The 16393-nt window shown below is 43.1% G+C and overlaps 1 protein-coding gene and 1 long non-coding RNA gene across 2 annotated transcripts in view; one reads left to right on the top strand and one right to left on the bottom strand.

The window, feature by feature from the left end:
- The window catches only part of TAF4B (TATA-box binding protein associated factor 4b), a 117511-nt gene extending 116130 nt beyond the window's left edge, over positions 1-1381 (bottom strand). The window contains exon 1 of the mRNA XM_081253251.1: positions 561-1381. Coding sequence (XP_081109377.1) covers positions 561-903 — 343 coding nt within the window. The 5' untranslated portion in view covers positions 904-1381. The remainder of the gene's footprint in view (positions 1-560) is intronic.
- A 212-nt stretch (positions 1382-1593) lies between these two features.
- Positions 1594-16393, top strand: part of LOC308627204 — a 38656-nt gene continuing 23856 nt past the window's right edge. Inside the window, exon 1 of the long non-coding RNA XR_014017377.1 lies at positions 1594-1738. This is a non-coding gene — a long non-coding RNA (uncharacterized lncRNA). The remainder of the gene's footprint in view (positions 1739-16393) is intronic.

The following is a 16393-nucleotide window of genomic DNA, read 5'->3' as shown; positions in this document are numbered from 1 at the left end:
TGCTCCCTGTGAGAGGGATCCTTCTAACTCAAAGTTACTTACAATCATCACACATCTGAAGACTGTGCGGGAAGCAACATTATTCATTTCTAAGCAGTAAACTTACTTAGGCTTGCTTAAATTTAAAATTCACTTTCGGTCTTAACACACAAGAGCCTTTTAAAAACACTTTTTTTTAACATAGTAATCTAAGCTTGTGGATATAAAAATTGATCCTTTCTCCATATGAAAATAAACTTTAGCGATACTCTTTACCTTCCCGCACCTAAGAGCCAGTGCCTCAAAGGCCCTCCTGAATATGCTGCTCCAGCTTTTCCTGTGTCACTTAAGGGAAAAGATGCTCTCTTTAAATAGGAAAAGAAAAACTATGCAGTAAGGACTCAAAGAGGCTATCTTGATTGTAACGCCAAATCACTGCCCCGCAAAGTCAAGATTATGAAAGGTTCTCTTGGCTGAGTTTTTTAGAACTCCCAGCGAGAAGGCGCAATCCCGGGCTGCGACGTTTCCCGTGTCACCGCTGGCCGGCCCGAGGGATAAGCCGGAAAAGGTGAGCGACATACCTGGAGGAAGCTGAAAATTAGCAGGCAACTGGATTGTTGTGGTGTTGGGTGCTTTCACAGCGACAATCTGAGGAGCTGGCAGACGAGGGCCGCTGCTGAGTTTAGGAAGAGCACTGACAGGAGTCACTTTAGTCACCAGGGTCCCCACGGGGGACCGCAGCGGCTGGGACGCCGTGGACTCCACGCAGACACTGACAGGAGCCTTAGTCACGGCGCCCAAGGCCACCGGAGTGCTCTCCACCCGGACGGGCAGAGCCGCGGCGGGGGCCATGGTCACGGTCCCAGAGGCGCCCACACCGGCGGGGGGAGCGGCGCCGGCCGGTTCTGTGAGGCCCGCGGGCATCCCCAGGTGGATCAGCGGCAGCTGAGGCGCCGCCGTTCCGGGAGCACAGGCGAGGGGACGCTTGACAAGCGGCAGCCGACTCCAGTGCAGTTCCGGCTCCACAGCATCGCTAGGGAGAGGCGCCGGGGCCGCCACACGAGTCAGTGACCGGCGCCGGCTGGACAGCGGGACCCCGGCGTCCCGGACCTTCCTCCAGTCCGCGCGGCCCCGCCGGCAGCCACACCTGCTCGGCCGCTCGCCGCTTCCTCAGCGGCGCTCACACGTGCGCCGGCTCAACCCGGCCCCTCAGCCTCGCGACCAGATGCAGCGGAGCCCGGCTGCGCGGCTCCCGGAAGGGCGTCACTTCGGCTCCCACCTTCCACCAAAACTCTGCGCGGCGGATTCCCCCGCCAGAAATTTCAAAACTACAAACCCAGAGCGGCCCAAAGCCCCCTACGCGCGCTCCGTACGGCCCCTCTGCGCGACCACGCCAGCCATGTTTATATAGCCACGCGGAGACCTCGCGCACGCGCACCAGCTACCGCCGCTGCCCCGGGCTTCCCCCAGAACCCGGCCGCGTGATTGGCCACAAACTGGAATCGCGCTCGTGACGTCAGTAGGGACGGCTCCAGAGGGCGTTAGAATCCGCCTCTGAATCCTGAGGAAGGAGGGGCGAGTTGCCAAAAATCTACCACGTGGCGAGGCCAGACAGCTCTTGGAAAACTGCGGTATCCGCGTTCAGCTCTCTCCTTGGTATCCCCAGTTGCGTGTTCCTTGAAGAGCCCGGACTATACTTTCCACAGGCTTCTTTTTAAGGAAACAGTGTGGAAGACCGATTTCAGAGAACGGTAACAAAGTAAGAACTCAATCACACTTCCTCACTGTTTTTCTGCGGGCTTGGCTGTATAGCGTCGTTAGAATGAGCATTGCATTTGACACTGTGAAAAAAAAACTTCCATTTCTTTCTTTTAAATGTTTAAGCATGGCGTATAATTTTACAGTCTGTAAAATGTGCCTATTTTCGTATAATTAATTTAGGGTTGAGCTGCCCCAAGGGAAAATCTCTTTCTTCCTCGGCGTTGCTGTAGATATCTCTGTCACCTCTGAACTTATTTAAGTTGTTTACGTGTCTGTCTGCTTGAAAACTGGGACAGTGTCTTTTGATTCCTACATCCTCAGATTCTAGCGCTTAGCTTTTAAGTGCAATGCTAGATATTCTTTGAATAAGTGAAAAGAGTGTGGCAAATGAATCAATGATACAAGTCAAATATGGGAAAACTTGCCCCTTAGAGATCTAATCAGAGAAGATGCCTTGATTTCAGGCTGTTGTCCTAATATTATATATTTTAGGAACTGACACTATACTGAATGAGATAGATTATGCAGGTAGGCAGGCAACGTGACGTTTACAGCTTCTAGTTCTCTCCCTCCCTGTCTGTTCCAACGGACAGGATCTATTCACAGTCCTCACACGTCACTGCGTTTGCCATCTCCCACATCTCAGCCAGTCCAAATCAAGAACCCATCTCATGACCCTAATCAATCGCAACATTCCCCATTTTATGAAGACTTACTTGATCACTTACCTTGCAGAAAACCCCTCCAAGTGGAGTTGAAGAGAGGAAAACTAAATTTATTGAGCACCTTTTGCGTGCTGGTCTTAGGAGATACCTTTCTTTCTCCTTCTTTCTTTCTTTCTCACTCTTTCTCTCTTTCTCTCCCTCCCTCTCTTTCTTTCTTTACCACCTCATTTTACTGACTTAAAAACTGTAAAAGTAAATTATCCATGAAGCTGGGAATCTAACCAGTCTGTATGAAGTCAAAGTACATCTCTTTCCACTACTCCACAAATGTCTGATTCATCTTATATCCTCCATTGCCGCTGGCAAAATGCCTTGCACAGAAAAGGTACTTAATAAATACTTGCTAAGTGAATGAATTAAATGGAGCCATGCAACATTTCCAGCGAAGCAAAACCATCTAGTGGATTTGAATCTTAGGCCTGCTCTTTACTAGATGGGCAAATTGTTTAGCCTTGGTTTTTCTCTCTCCGTGTAGTATAGTTCAGTGAATGCTAGAGGAAGGAAGGCTAGAGGAAGGAATGCTAGAGGAAGTTTGCTCTGAGAACTACCCTTTTCTAAACTTCCATTAAACCCCACCTCCAACTCACATACTTTATTTAGGTATGTAAATAACCTCTATCAAGTTACTAAGAGGCTTGACTTGAGGAAGTATACTTTCTCTTTAAGGTGACCTTGAACATTTTTCTTTTATGTTTGCTTTATAATTTGCCTTGCTAATGGGAACTTTAATTTTCTAGTTGAAAAAAATATACTCCTCCTTACCCAGCACTTGTCCTGATATTTGGAGTTTAGCAATAATTATGTTTATTACATTTCCTTCCTATAGAAACTTATAATAATAAAATAGGATACATAGGAAGGCAAAATGCGTTCTGTCTCTATGTAAGAAAAGAAAAAATGTAGGGGGAAGATTATATCTTGATTTTATTAGATTTATCTGTTAAAATATTTGTAAAATTAAAGATGTTAAAAAATACTTATTCATTTACCTTCTGTCTTAGTCCAGAGAACTAATCCCATTCATGAGGGTTCCACTGTCATAATTTTACACCTCCCAAAAGCCCCACCTACTAATACCATCACCTTTGGGAATTAGGATTTCAAAATACAAATTTTGGGGAGACACAAACATTCAGATTATAGCGCCTTCTAAATGATGGACTAAGTCATTAATTGTCCAAATATTCTGCTTATCAACTCAGGTAATAAAACAAAATTGAACAAATACAAAATTTATGTTCTGAATATTTTACTATTTTACATACAAACACACACAAACGTAATTTAACTAGGGTACAGTTATCGAGTGGACAATGTAAGTTATTCTTATTGTCCATTTGATTTTCCAAGTACCTACAGTCTCTTCACAAAATGAATAAAAGTTTACTACTCTAGAATTTAAGTAGGAAGCCTTCTTTATCAGTGCAATGAGACCAGCTGAAAAATCTGCCAGAGAAAACATAACTGTTTGACTAAGATGGCTATGGCCTCAGCTTCAAAGTGAGCCAGGAACAACTGTGTGCCTTCAAGTTCTATACCTTGAACCTAGTCCAGTATCTATGTTTTGCATCAGAGCATTTAAATACTTTCTGCAACAGAACACCACTCTGTCATTCCTTTCCTCTTAAAGGAATGTGACTCAAACTTTTTTTTGGCCGCGCCATGTGGCTTGCAGGATCTTAGTTCCCCAGTCAGGGATCAAACCTGGGCTCCCGGCACAGAGTCCTAACCACTAGACCACCAGGGGATTCCTGTGGTCCAGACTCTTAAAGAGTTTTGACTTCATGAATGATTTCCATTTTTGGTGGCTTCATTAAAGATTCAGTGAAGTCTGAGACACTTTTTAAATTTTTTAGTGTTTGAAATCTTGCTCTTAGAAAAAATGAATGCAGCTGAATGATCCTAACATAAGAGATCCATTCACACTATGGAATATTAACTAGCGTTAAGACTTATACATTTAGGGACTTCCCTAGTGGCTCAGTGGTTAAGAAACTGCCTGCCAATGCAGGGGACACTGGTTCAAGTCCTGGTCCGGGAAGATCCCATATGCAGCAGAGCAACGAGGCCCATGTGCCACAACTACTGAGCCTGTGCTCTAGAGCCCGTGGGCCACAACTACTGAGCCCATGTACCACAACTACAGATGCCTAGAGCCCTGCTCCGCAACAAGAGAGGCTGCTGCAATGAGAAGCCCATGCACCGCAACGAAGCATTGCCCCCGCTCGCCACAACTAGAGACGGCCCGTGCGCAGCAACAAAGATCCAACTCAACCAAAGATAAATAAATAAATAAAATTTATTTTTTTAAAAAAAGATTTACACACTTAGAGGTACATTTATGGAAAAATGATCATGGTATATTGTTAAAATTTAAAAAAGGAGGTTATAAAATAGTATGCAAAGTATGACTCCATTTTTTTGTAAACTAAAACAAAATTTTAACCAATAAGCAGATTAGATATATACTCAGAAGAAAATCTAGATTATACACCAAACCCTTAACAGAGGACATCTCTATTTGGAGATACTCTAAGTGATCCTTTTTTTTTTTTAATTGAAGTATAGTTGCTTTACAATATTGTGTTAGTTTATACTGTACAGCAAAGTGAATCAGCTATACATATACATATATCCCCTCGTTTTTGGATTTCCTTCCCATTTAGGTCACCACGGAGCATTGAGTAGAGTTCCCTGTACTATGCAGTAGGTTCTGATTAGTTAACTAAGTGATCCTTTTTAAAAAAAATTCTGTGTACTTTCTAATTCTTTTAACAATGAATGAATAGCATTTACATAGTCAAAAATTAACACAAGCTTTTTCTTAAAATATGTATTCTTAGTAACAATTGAAATCTGTAAACACAGCTAAGTACTCCCTAGTCTCCTTCACATAGCATCCAAGAAACTTCACTGAACTTCACCAAGCTGGAAACCTTCCACTGGCCCATAGGTAACTACGGGAATTTCCCAAATATCCCAAACTTTCTCTCAACTTTATGCCTTTTCATACATTGGTTCACATCCCTTCAAAGACCTTCCCCATCTGAAACATGTTCTACCTGGCCAATTCCTGTTTGGCCTTCAACAGGCTACAGCCTACACTGGATGAATTCAGTGCCTCTTTCGTCTCCCATAGCACACTGTAGTATCTGAGTTGTTTTTCTTGTCTGTCCTCTCTTACTAAATTGTGAACTTCCTGATAGCTGAGACTGTGTCATGTTCATCTCAGAACCAGAAGAGAGAATCTAATACATAGTAGAAAGACAAAGAGTACTTCTCCAACTCCTATTCCAATCCCAACCTCTAGACTGGCTACCAGGGGCAGGAATTCTGTCTTGTCTGTGTATTCCTGGTGTCTGATAGGAGAGTAATATTTCAGCTTTCTGTTCTCAGTCTATACTTTCCTTGGGTGATAACATTCACTTCCATGGCTTAATTTCTATCTATATGTTTATGACTTCCAGATCTATCTATCTATCTTTGGCCCAGTTTCTCTCCTGGTTTCCAGACTTAGGTAGACAGCTGCCTACTGTCTTCACCTGGATGTCCCACAGGTTCAAACTAAACTTATTCTGCCATCTTCAAACCTGCTTTTTCTTCTATAATCCTATTTCAGTGAACCAATGAACCCCTTTCCAGTTGCCTAAGATGTAAAGTGAGGAACTGACCTTGAGTTTTCCCTCTTTTTCACCCCTGTTTCAATCAGTCTTAGATCCTGTCAATCCCAGGATTATATCTGTAATATCTCTGTGATCCATCGACTTCTCTCATTCCCACCATCACTCTTCTAGTTCAAACCCAAGTGCAGTCACTTAAATTATACTAACTGTGCTGTGTCCATACCTCTAGCCTTGCCCCTCCATTCTATTCTGGAGTCTGCAATTAGAGAGACTTTTTTTTTTTTTCCAAAATGTTCCTTTAAGCACTAACATGGTAGTTATTATCATCATTCTTTGATTTAGGATTATTTTTCTTTCTTACTGAAAGGAACCTAAAAAGAAAACAATTTCTATATTTAACCGTTTATAATTCTGTCATTCTGGCTGAATTCTAATTTTTGCATATTACTTTCTAATCCTTGTCCATTGTTTGCCTGTGAAGTATGATTTTGTATATAACTTATAGAACTTACCTTTGCCGAAATAATTTTCCATGCCTAAACATTTAAAGCAAGTCACTTGCATAGTTCCATACTTCTAAAATGTCTTCATAATGATCATTTTACACGTTTATGAAATACAAACACATAATTGTTTGCATGTATAATTACAAATTATGATAAATGCTATGAAAGAAAAGAACAAGGTGCTTCAAAAGAGGGTAATGGATAGGATCTAATTTCACTATGGAGATAGGGGAGTGTTCCAGGAATTAAAAGAATGCCTGTGAGACAACTAGAGGAAGGGTGGCCTAAATGACCTTTGGAGAGGCCAAAAGGGGCTTGACCACCTTCAGGGCTTAAAGGTCATGTGATGTGCAAATGAAAGCAATTGAAATATTTTAAGCAGAGGAGTAAAAATGGATCAATTTACATTTGAAAACTTTTTATTTGGAAATAATTTCAAATTTAGAGAAGAGCTGCAAGAAATGGTACTTAAAATTCCCATATCCTCTCCATCCAGATTCACCAATTTTAACCTTTTGATTTGTTCATCACTTGCTCTCTTTGTGTATAAGTGTGTGTGTATGCATATATAGTAAACATACTCACTCGATCCTCATTACTCACACATGCTGTATTTGCAAATTCAAATTCAAACCCCCTACCTGCTAAAATTTATTTGTTCCTCCCCTCGTGCCCTGTGGTACTTGCAAGGTCTTTTGCAGACATTTGCAGATCAGGGAAAATTTTAGTTGCCAAATGTGCACATTCCCAGGTGAGCTCAAACAAGGCTCTGCCTTCTTGTTTTAGCTCCCATACTGTAAACAAGTATCCTTTCTGCAGCCTATTTAGTGCCATGTTTTTCATATTTTTGTACTTTTTGTTGATGATGTCACTGTTTAAAATGGTGCTCAGGCACAGTGCTGAAGTACTGTCTAGTGTTCCTAGGTTACATGCCTTACAGAGAATATATGTGTTAGATACGCTTCTTTCAGGCATGAGTTATAGTGCTATTGGTTGTGAGTTCAATGTTAATGAATCAACAATATGTATTAAATAAGGTATCTTTAAACAGAAACACATAAGACATGTTGATACATGGAAGGGTGGGGGAAAAAAAGCATGTTATGACCAGAGGCTTACAGGAACCTAACTCTGTATTTCCCCTAGTCATGATTTTTTAGTATTTGCTAATTCAGTGTTCTGTGACTTCATAGAACACAATCACCACAAATAATGAGAATCAATTCTATATACACTTTTCCCCTAAACTACTTGAAAGCAAGTTGCAGACTTACCCCATTACCCCCCAATACTTCAGTTTACGTTTCCTAAAAACAAGGACTTATATAACCACAGTACAATTAACAAAAGTAGGAAATTTAACATTGATACAACTATTTAGTCAGCAGATCTTTAATCGACAGATCTTTTTCAATTTTGTCCCAATAATGTTTTTTATAGCAAATTTTTTTCTAATCCAGGATCCAATCCAGAATCATTCGTTGCACACAGTTTTATATCTCTTCAGTCTCCTTCAGTGTAGAACAGTTCTCTGCCTTTCTTTTTCATGATATTGCCATTTTTTCTTTTTTTTTTTTTTTTTTTTGCATTACGCGGGCCTCTCACTGCTGTGGCCTCTCCCATTGCGGAGCACAGGCTCCAGACGCGCAGGCTCAGCGACCATGGCTCAGGGGCCCAGCCGCTCCACAGCATATGGGATCTTCCCGGACTGGGGCACGAACCCGTGTCCCCTGCATCGGCAGGTGGACTCTCAACCACTGCGCCACCAGGGAAGCCCGGTATTGCCATTTTTGAAAAAAAAAAAAACAACAGACCCTTTATTTTGTAGAATGTCCTCAATTGGGTTTGTTTGTTGTTTCCTCATGATCAGATTCAGGTTATGCATTTTGACAGGAATACTGCATGAGTGATGTTATGTCCTCTGTGTCACATTAGGAGATACGTTATGTAAGTTTACGTTATTACTGTTTACCTTAAATTTGATCACTTGTTTATGTCGGTATACGCCAAGTTTCTCACCATAAAGTTAACTATTTTTCCTCTTTGTATTTAATAAGCAGTGTGGTGGGACATATTTTGAGACTATATAAATATCTTGTTCTTCATCAAGCTTTGCCTTATTAATTTTAGCATCCATTAATGACTTGGCTGAATCAACTGTTACTATGATGGCCGCAAAATAGTGATTTTTTTTTTATTTAGCAAATTTAATCAGTTATACATATACATATGTTCCCATATCCCCTCCCTTTTGCGTCTCCCTCCCGCCCTCCCTATCCCACCCCTCCAGGCCGTCACAAAGCACCGAGCTGATCTCCCTGTGCTATGCGGCCGCTTCCCACCAGCTATCTACCTTACATTTGGTAGTGTATATATGTCCATGCCGCTCTTTCGCTTTGTCACAGCTTACCCTTCCCCCTCCCCATATCCTCAAGTCCATTCTCTAGTAGATCTGTGTCTTTATTCCTATCATACCCCTATGTTCTTCGTGACATTTTTTTTCTTAAATTCCATATATATGTGTCAGCATACAGTATTTGTTTTTCTCTTTCTGACTTACTTCACTCTGTATGACAGACTCTAGGTCCATCCACCTCATTACAAATAGCTCAATTTCGTTTCTTTTTATGGCTGAGTAATATTCCATTGTATATATGTGCCACATCTTCTTTATCCATTCATCCAATGATGGACACTTAGGTTGTTTCCATCTCTGGGCTATTGTAAATAGGGCTGCTATGAACATTTTGGTACATGACTCTTTTTGAATTATGGTTTTCTCAGGGTATATGCCCAGTAGTGGGATTGCTGGGTCATATGGTAGTTCTATTTGTAGTTTTTTAAGGAACCTCCATACCGTTCTCCATAGTGGCTGTACCAATTCACATTCCCACCAGCAGTACAAGAGTGTTCCCTTTTTTTCCACACCCTCTCCAGCATTTATTGTTTCTAGATTTTTTGATGATGGCCATTCTGACTGGTGTGAGATGATATCTCATTGTAGTTTTGATTTGCATTTCTCTAATGAGTAAAGATGTTGAGCATCCTTTCATGTGTTTGTTGGAAGTCTGTATATCTTCTGTGGAGAAATGTCTATTTAGGTCTTCTGCCCATTTTTGGATTGGGTTGTTTGTTTTTTTGTTACTGAGCTGCATGAGCTGCTTATAAATTTTGGAGATTAATCCTTTGTCAGTTGCTTCATTTGTAAATATTTTCTCCCATTCTGAGGGTTGTCTTTTGGTCTTGTTTATGGTTTCCTTAAAATAGTGATTTTTTAAAACTCATTTCTTCTACATTATTGTGTGACATTCTACTGAAATAAATAGTTTTCCCATTTCTCTTATGTATGTATCAGCATGGATTCATGCATTCTTTTTTAGTCAATGGGCTATGATCAGTAATTGCCATGACTTATTTTGATTCTCAAATTGTCCGAGATTTGGACAGTAAGAACTCCTTTTTAAGTTGTTTCCCATATCCTTTTGATGTACCCCCATCATTTTCTGAGTAATGTACATTCTTAAAAGACCATTCTAGTTATTATATGGAGAATGGACTTGGGGAAGGCAAAAGAAGAAACAAAGAAACTAGTTGGATGGCTCTTGCAGGTGAGAGATGATGGCGGCTTGAAATAAGTTGGTAGCAGTGGACAGATTTGAAGTATATCTTGGCAGTAAAAATCTGTGGGTGTTAGTGGTAAATTGAGTAAAGTAGCTTAGGGAGTGGAAGGTGTTAAGAATGACTAACATTTCTAGCTTGAGAAATTGGGTGGATGGTGATTGCATTCACAGTCATGGGGAAGATTGGAGATGGAGCAGCTCTGATGGAAAAGATCAAGAGTTCAGGGCTTCCCTGGTGGCGCAGTGGTTGAGAGTCCGCCTGCCGATGCAGGGGACATGGGTTCGTGCCCCGGTCCGGGAAGATTCCACGTGCCGCGGAGCGGCTGGGCCCGTGAGCCATGGTCGCTGAGCCTGCGCGTCCAGAGCCTGTGCTCCACAACGGGAGAGGCCACAACAGTGAGAGGCCCTCGTACTGCAAAAAAAAAAAAAAAAAAGATCAAGAGTTCAAGAAAGATCAAATGGAACTTGAAAGTGGAACAAGAACTAGGCTTTATATTACCTTTCTACCTGCACTTCTTGACAGTATAGATTATACTTGAAGTATTGGGAGTAAACGTTATCATGGAAAGAGAGCAGGTGCAGTAAAGAGAGAAGAACCCATATCAAACCTCAGGATTTCATGGTAGCATAGAAAAAGAAGCCAATAAAAGGAACTAGAGAAGGAGGAGAGGCTGGAGAGATAGGGGGAAGAACCAAAAGGGTGAAGTCAGGAAGCCAAGACAAAAAAAATCAAAACAGGTGAAGTCAGGAAGCCAAGATAAAAGTGATGAACTAGGTGAAATGCTGAGAGGTCACATTTCAATTTGCCTCTTCTAGAATGATGCTTGATGAAGACAGCGATCTTTTGTTGTTGTTCACTGCTATACCCATATATATGGGCCAATGCCTGGTCCATAGTAGGTGTTTCATAAATATTTTTGACTGAATGAATGAATTTGTAGATCATGTGTTTCTGTAGTGTTATCACATTGATTAGATATAATGTCCAGGAACATGTTGAATAATAACAATGATATGCTTCCTAGTCTTGTTCTTTTTTTTTTGGCCGTGCAGCATGCCAGATCTGTAGGATCCTAGTTTCCCAATCGGGGATTGAACCCGTGCCCCCTGCAGTGGAAGCATGGAGTCCTATCCACTGGACTACCAGGAAAGTCCCAAGATGAAGGCTTTGACATCACATCTCAGGGCCATGTTTTGTTTTGTTTTTTGCTGCCATCAAACATGGAGGTGTTGGGAGTTGAACCCAGGGCCTTGTGCATGCTAAGCACGCATTCTACCACTGAGCTACACCTCCCCTTGAGTTCCTAGTCTTGTTCTTGATGTAATATTTCCTCAAGTGGTTTAATTGTTTGATGTTTGCCTCTCCAAAACAAAAATTTGTGTTTTCTTGCATCATTAATAAGTTTCCATGCCCCCCACCCCATCACCATATGCCCCTCCTCTCCCCCAGTGTCTCTGGAGTAAAACCCAAATGTAGGATAGAAGTCCCATCGTGATGTGACCGCTGGTTGGCATCACTTCTGGCTACCACCTCCCTTTTCCCACATCTTCTTGTGGTGCCATGCTCCTCTTGCCAGGCAAAGAGGTGGGGGAAGAACTTTCCCAAGGAAGTCTTCTTTGACCCCCTCCCCAGCAAAACCCCCCATTATGTTTGTTTTCCTCTTGGTTGATCCTCCTAGTAGATTCTCCTAGTATATTCCTTACTTCCCTGTTTCTCTTGAGACTCTAAGTTTCTTTCAGAAAGGTCTGTTATTTTACTGTTTAACCTGCAGTTTCTGACACAGTATCGTGAGGTTTTGTGGTAGGAAGGAAGGAAGGAAGTCAAGGTCCCAGGCAAAACAGCTAAAACCTTTCACCCACCATCACCTCTCTGTTTCCAGGTATTCTTCCCACAGACTCTGTCTTCTAAGTTTCAACAAATTCTTCATTATATCTTTCCTAGACTGTCAAGTAATCCCAGCTAATGTATTTCATTTTAATTACATTGTTAACTGATAAGGTGTGATTCTTTTCTTTTTTTATTTTTTAAGAAACTTCTGAATGAGAAAAAAGTTTCAAGTTTTCAGGACTTAAAAGTTGTCGACCTCACCATCTCCTAAAGCTTTATGTACGTTAGATCTGGGTTTAAATTCAGATTTGCAATGTACATTTGTATATCAGAACTCTGAGAAGACTTGCAATAAAGCAACTGTTTTCAAACTTTTTCAGCTCAGGAAACGTTAATACTATTAAAACTTACTGAGGACCCCTGAAATCTTTTGTCTGTGTGGATTGTATCTATCAATATTTACCATATTAGAAATTAAAACTGAGAAAAGTATAAATTATTTACTTATGGGTCCATTTAAAAATACCAATAAAAGCCTCGCCACATGTTATATTAGCCAGGGTCCATTCAGGGGACAGATATCACATCAATTTTTTGAAGAGGGAAAATTTAATATAAGACATTGTTAGCTACTAGAAGGTGGTTAGATACTGAAAGGGGTAGAAGAGGACTGACTCTAAGGCATCCTTAGAGTCGCAGATGCAAAAAAGCATCTCCAGCTAGAGGGAGAGTGGGCATTAAAAGAACCAGGGAGGGCTTCCCTGGTGGCGCAGTGGTTGAGAGTCCGCCTGCCGATGCAGGGGACACGGGTTCGTGCCCTGGTCCGGGAAGATCCCACATGCCGCGGAGCGGCTGGGCCCGTGAGCCATGGCCGCTGGGCCTGTGCGTCCGGAGCCTGTGCTCCGCAACGGGAGAGGCCACAACAGTGAGAGGCCCACATACCGCAAAAAAAAAAAAAAAAAAAAAAAAAAAAAAAAAAAAAAAGAACCAGGGATTAGGAGAGGAACAGTCCCCATGGCTGAGATTCAGACCTCCTCCAAGGGGGCATGGAGCGCACCGCCGGGCAGTGATGAAGAAACTTGCCAGATGAAATGGGCCATTGCTGGTCTATAAAGCCACTGAAGGTGGGGAAAGCATGGCCTGCGGGTGTAACTGGAATTATCTGTACTTCATAACAGCGGAGTACCAGAATCCATAAGCCAAATAGTTACCTGTTGCTGTGGCTCTGCAGTGTGACTTCAGTGCCCTCTATTGGCGAAGTGTAGCATTTCATTAGCTGGCAAAGGAGAAATGTTACCAGGGTCCACCTCTGCTCTCACAAAAGAGGGCAAAGAAAGGCAGATTTGTAGCTGAGAGTCAAGAAATTGATAATTAGCACACATAATACCATAAATATTTTATAATATTTCATAAATATTTTAAATGAAAAATAACTATAGTTTTCTCAGCCAGAGGTGCCCACATTCTAGTAGGAGATACAAGTGTGAAACAATTATAGACAGTATGAGACAGGTCGCAACAAAGAGCTTTGGAGACACAGAGGTTGGGCCTCTAATCAAGCCCGAGGAAAGGCTTCTTGTGGTGAGTCATAAGAAGTTTCCAGAGTCAGCTCAATCGATGAAAAGGAGGAGGAGAAAAGTCTTTTCTGTGAGAAGAAGCATGTGTGTGCTCCCCAGGTCAGTCACATACGCAGCCCCTTGCAAGGGAGCTGCTTTACTGACAAAAAGGGCCTCATGGGGTGGAACCACTTGACCTCAAGCTGCTGGCCACCACAGACTGGACAAGCAACAGGAAGCTGGCCCAAGGGCAGCCACTCCTTTGGCCACAGTGACCCTACCCAGGCCTGATACAAAAATATCAGCTGGTCCAAACACATTTACTCGTGCAGAATTGCAGTTGGGAACCTTGGAAAGAGAAGGGAAGTTAACTGTGGAAGCTGAAGCTACATGATTGTAATGGAAAGAGAAGCTAGAGGGGCCATAATGCACATGTATGAGCTAGAAGGTTATAAGGGAAAAGAAACCATGAATTAGCATAAACTGTGAGTTAAAGAAAGAAAATGAGACTGAGAAAGTCAGACAGTAAAGAGAGAAGAACAGATGTGCTGAAAGGAACTGATCCTGATACTGCTTCAACATTAGAGTTAAGATCCAAAAGTTCCTGATGCTGACATTTCTAACGCGGCCATTCCTAGGAGGCAAAATGATGTTATTGTTCCCAGTTTTGTAATTCCCCATGAGGGCCCTTGTTTCTTTGAATCCTTACTGGAGTGAACCTTTGTTTCTTTTAACCAAAAGATCTCAACTGAAGTGGGCATAGAGAAAACATGACACAATCAGCAAAATGCAAATATCATGTCTGAAAAAAGGTGGCCTTGAATTGTCCCTGAATTCCTAGTGCAGGTGGGCCAACCTTATATACATGATCTACTCACATGTTATATGTATTTCAAAGACAGAATTATAATTCACCAAACACATCATTTGAGAACTTTTCAAAACCTCTTTCCTATTACTTTATCCATTATCAATAAATATGATATTATGCTAGAATAAGATAAGCAAAGAACAATCTCATCTTAGCCAGTAATTTTAAGTAAGAAACATGGAAACAACTGGTATCTGATTTTGGATTTTTAAGTTGTAATATAAATGAATGGCTCTCTAACATTCATTCAGTAACTATTTATTAATTACCTACTATAAGCTCAGACTGTTCTAGGCACTGGCCATACACCAACTAATAAAATAGATGTGGAACTTAAAACTCTAATGGGGGGACTTCCGGGTAAGATGGCGGAAGAGTAAGACGCGGAGATCACCTTCCTCCCCACGGATACACCAGAAATACAGCTACACGTGGAACAACTCCTACAGAACACCTACTGAATGCTGGCAGAAGACCCCAGACCTCCCAAAAGGCAAGAAACTCCCCACATACCTGGGTAGGGCAAAGCGGAGAGATTCCCGCACAGAAGATCGGTGCCGAGCGGCACTCACCCGCCCGAGAGGCTTGTCTGCTCGCCTGCCAGGGCGGGCGGCGCTGGAAGCTGAGGCTCGGGCTTCGGTCAGAGCGCAGGGAAAGGACTGGGGCTGGCGGCGAGAACTCAGCCTGAAGGGGGTTAATGTGCCACAGCTAGCCGGCAGGGAGTCCGGGGAAACTCTGGAGCTGCCGAAGAGGCAAGAGACTTTTTCTTCCCTCTTGGTTTCCTGGTGCGCGAGGAGAGGGGATTAAGAGCGCTGCTTAAAGGGGCTCCACAGACGGGCGCGAGTCACGACTGAAAGCGCGGAGCCCAGTGACGGGCGTGGGACGCTGGGGCTGCTGCTGCCGCCGCCAAGAAGCCTGTGTGCGAGCGCAGGTCACTGTCCACACCGCCCTTCCGGGAGCCTGTGCAGCCCGCCACTGCCGGGGTCCCGGGATCCAGGGGCGGCTTCCCTGGGAGAACGCACGGCGTGCCTCGGGCTGGTACAACGTCACGCCGACCTCTGCCGCTGCAGGCTCGCCCCGCACTCCGTGCCCCTCCCTCCCGCCCGGCCTGAGTGAGCCAGAGTCCCCGAAGAGGCTGCACCTTTAACCCTGTCCTGTCTGAGCGAAAAACAGACGCCCTCCGGCGACCTACACGCAGAGGCGGGGCCAAATCCAAAGCTGAGACCCAGGAGCTGTGAGAACAAAGAAGAGAAAGGGAAACCTCTCCCAGCAGCCTCAGAAGCAGCGGATTAAAGCTCCACAATCAACTTGATGTACCCTGCATCTGTGGAATACATGAATAGACAACACATCATCCCAAATTGAGGAGCCCCGAGTCAGTGCTGTGCCTCTGAGGTGGGAGAGCCAACTTCAGGACACTGGTCCACAAGAGACCTCCCAGCTCCACATAATATCAAACGGCAAAAATCTTCCAGAGATCTCCATCTCAACACCAGCACCCAGCTTCACTCAACGACCAGCAAGCTACAGTGCTGGACACCCTAAGCCAAACAACTAGCAAGACAGGAACACAATGCCACCCATTAGCAGAGAGGTGGCCTAAAATCATAAAAAGTCTGCAGACACCCCAAAACACACCACCAGACGTGGACCTGCCCACCAGAAAGACAAGATCCAGCCTCATCCACCAGAACACAGGCACTAGTCCCCTCCACCAGGAAGCCTACACAACCCACTAAACCAACCTTAGCCACTGGGGACAGACACCAAAAACAACGGGAACTACGAACCTGCAGCCTGCAAAAAGGAGACCCCAAACACAGTAACATAAGCAAAATGAGAAGACAGAAAAACACACAGCAGGAGAAGGAACAAGATAAAAACCCACCAGACATAACAAATGAAGACGTAATAGGCAGTCTAC

The sequence above is a fragment of the Mesoplodon bidens genome (assembly GCF_964165515.1).
Source record: "Mesoplodon bidens genome assembly, chromosome: 13".
NCBI lineage: Eukaryota > Metazoa > Chordata > Mammalia > Artiodactyla > Ziphiidae > Mesoplodon > Mesoplodon bidens.
The sequence above is the reverse complement of the archived record's forward strand: the minus strand, read 5'-3'. Positions and strand labels throughout refer to the sequence as shown.